General features: G+C 43.8%; 1 protein-coding gene across 1 annotated transcript; it reads left to right on the top strand.

The window, feature by feature from the left end:
- The first annotated feature begins 891 nt into the window (after positions 1-891).
- LOC147442468 (somatic embryogenesis receptor kinase 1-like) lies at positions 892-1,977 on the top strand. Its single transcript, XM_086529666.1, has 6 exons — positions 892-1,000; positions 1,070-1,202; positions 1,305-1,376; positions 1,487-1,630; positions 1,766-1,837; positions 1,923-1,977. The coding sequence occupies exons 1-6, from the start codon at positions 892-894 to the stop codon at positions 1,975-1,977; spliced, it is 585 nt and encodes a 194-aa protein (XP_086385792.1).
- Positions 1,978-2,325: the final 348 nt, after the last annotated feature.

Raw genomic sequence — 2,325 nt, 5'->3', positions numbered from 1 at the left:
AGAATTTCACTTCAACACTTAACTTAGAGAAGTAAAAAATATCGGCAGTCTTTGTATATAGGTTAAAAGAGCTTGGTACATCTATCACATACTTATTAAGGGATTTTCAACATGTTTGGGCCTGCGTAATAATGATTTGATTTACTTTCAAAAGAAAATAGAAAATTTTTGTCCATTCGCACAAATTAGTTGTAGAAGATGGCAATGGAAAGACACCTTTAGACTTTTCTTTAGCTCTGTACTATTTTTTATCAACTCATATGAGTGTTGATCATAATTTCCTGAAACCATTTTCTGTTTAGATAACTAACATAGTGTTGAGATTTTTTTTACAAAAGTTTCAAAAAACCACAAAAGTGGTTAATTTTTTACAGGACTAGTGTTAAGGCCATAGGGTTTCTAGCTTACAGAAAGAGCTCCCTATGGCCCTAAGACCATAGGGTTACTAGCCATCACAAAGAGCATCGTGTGGATTACCCATGGGATATTCACTAAGAGTTACTGTATGGTATCACGTGTAGAGTACACAATAAAAGGGTTTTCTAAAGCCAAATGGATAGATTTTATAGAGTGTTCCCATGATGTTCATGGTGCATGCTTGGGCTGTCTTTCTACTTGATTGGTAGCCACCTAGATTGATTGCACTCTTAGGTACTCAAGGTGGGAATTTGAGAACAGATCACATGGTAGCACACATCACAAGGAGGAAGTGAAAGTTAAGGGGGTGGATGGTAATTAAGGGGTGCTAATTGAATAACGATGTGGCATCGGCCTTTAGCCCTCAATGCACTCGATTCGCGGGGCGAAGACCTCTATATAACAGCCGAGTCCAGCATTTCCATTATAAATCTTTTTCCTTGCCACAAGCGTCTTGGCCAGCCAAAGGCGAAGATGAGCCCTGTACTTGTGCACCAGCAGCTAGCGGCAGTAGTGGTAGCTATGACGACGTTGTTATTGGCAGCGCCCCATGGCGCTTCTGCGCAAGGCTTCAACGTCCAAGGTACGTCTTATGATTAGTACTGACTCTGAATATTGCTGTTAACGCTGGTTTTTCTCTTAATGCATGCAGTGGACGCCCTCATCGCCTTCAAGAATGGGCTACAAGACCCGCAGGGTGCCCTCGCTTCCTGGGATCCCTCCTCCGTCGACCCCTGCACCTGGTTCCACGTCACCTGCGATGCCAACAACAACGTCCAGAGCATGTAAGCCTCTAACAACAGTACTAACGTCCAACTCTCCTCTCTCTAGTCTCTCTCTCTCTCTCTCTCTCTCATCTCTAACCGCTGCGTTTTTGCTGCACGTAGAAACCTTGGTCTCTCCGGACTCTCGGGAACCATCTCCCCGCGCTTGGCGGACCTCCATTCGCTCCGAGATCTGTAAGCAAAACTCTTAACTTGTGTGTACTGTGTGTGAGAGAGAGAGAGAGAGAGAGAGAGAGAGAGAGAGAGAGAGTGTTGATGTCAACGTTTTGTGATTATATTGGCAGCTCGCTCGAAGATAACTCCTTAAGTGGCTCCATTCCGGGGGAGCTTGGGCAGGTCACTTCACTCTTTGCACTCAACTTGTTCAACAATCGCCTCACGGGCTCCATCCCCCCTCAACTCACCCTTCTTCCCAACCTCCAGCTTCTGTGAGTAGTACAGATCATACCATCCCTCTTCTCCGTTAGTCTCTGGAGTTACCATATTGAGCATCGTTGCACACCACCTTAAAATATTGGCGCACGCATGCACATGTTGACGCCTGACTATTCAATCATGTGCAGGCACTTGTTCAACAACGATTTGTCCGGTCCTATTCCTACAGGGGGCTCCTTCTCAAGGTTCTCTAGTGACAGGTCTCTCTCTCTCTCTCTCTCTCTCTCTCTCTCTCTTTTCCCTTCCTCTGACAAAATTCTCACAACCATCACAATTTCTTTGCAGCTTCCTGCCAGGGAACCCAAGACTTTGCGGAGCTGTCATCAACAAGTCTTGCTAGAGCTAGAGCTGAAGCATTGTTTGGTGTCCCAACTTTCCTTTTAAGCATCATCTCCCTTTCTTTGAAACATTTGTTGTTGCCCCTTCTTAATCGAAAATGCCTCCTTTGCTTCGATGGAAGTTGACAAATCCATGTTTCATGGACTCATTAAATCACAATAGTTTGCGTACTCTCTTTTTGATGTGAATTTGCCTTTTAAGCGAACGAGTCAATCTTTGAATCGTGCCAACGTAAAAATAACAAACAATGAAGAATTTTAACCCAAAATGAAATGAAATGTACTTTTGAAACTCATAATTGCCCTTATCATATCAAAGCCAAAGATCTCACTAAGAAAACTCTCAAGGC

This window comes from Adiantum capillus-veneris, chromosome 14, assembly GCF_014529385.1.
Source record: "Adiantum capillus-veneris isolate H3 chromosome 14, ASM1452938v2, whole genome shotgun sequence".
NCBI lineage: Eukaryota > Viridiplantae > Streptophyta > Polypodiopsida > Polypodiales > Pteridaceae > Adiantum > Adiantum capillus-veneris.
The sequence above is the reverse complement of the archived record's forward strand: the minus strand, read 5'-3'. Positions and strand labels throughout refer to the sequence as shown.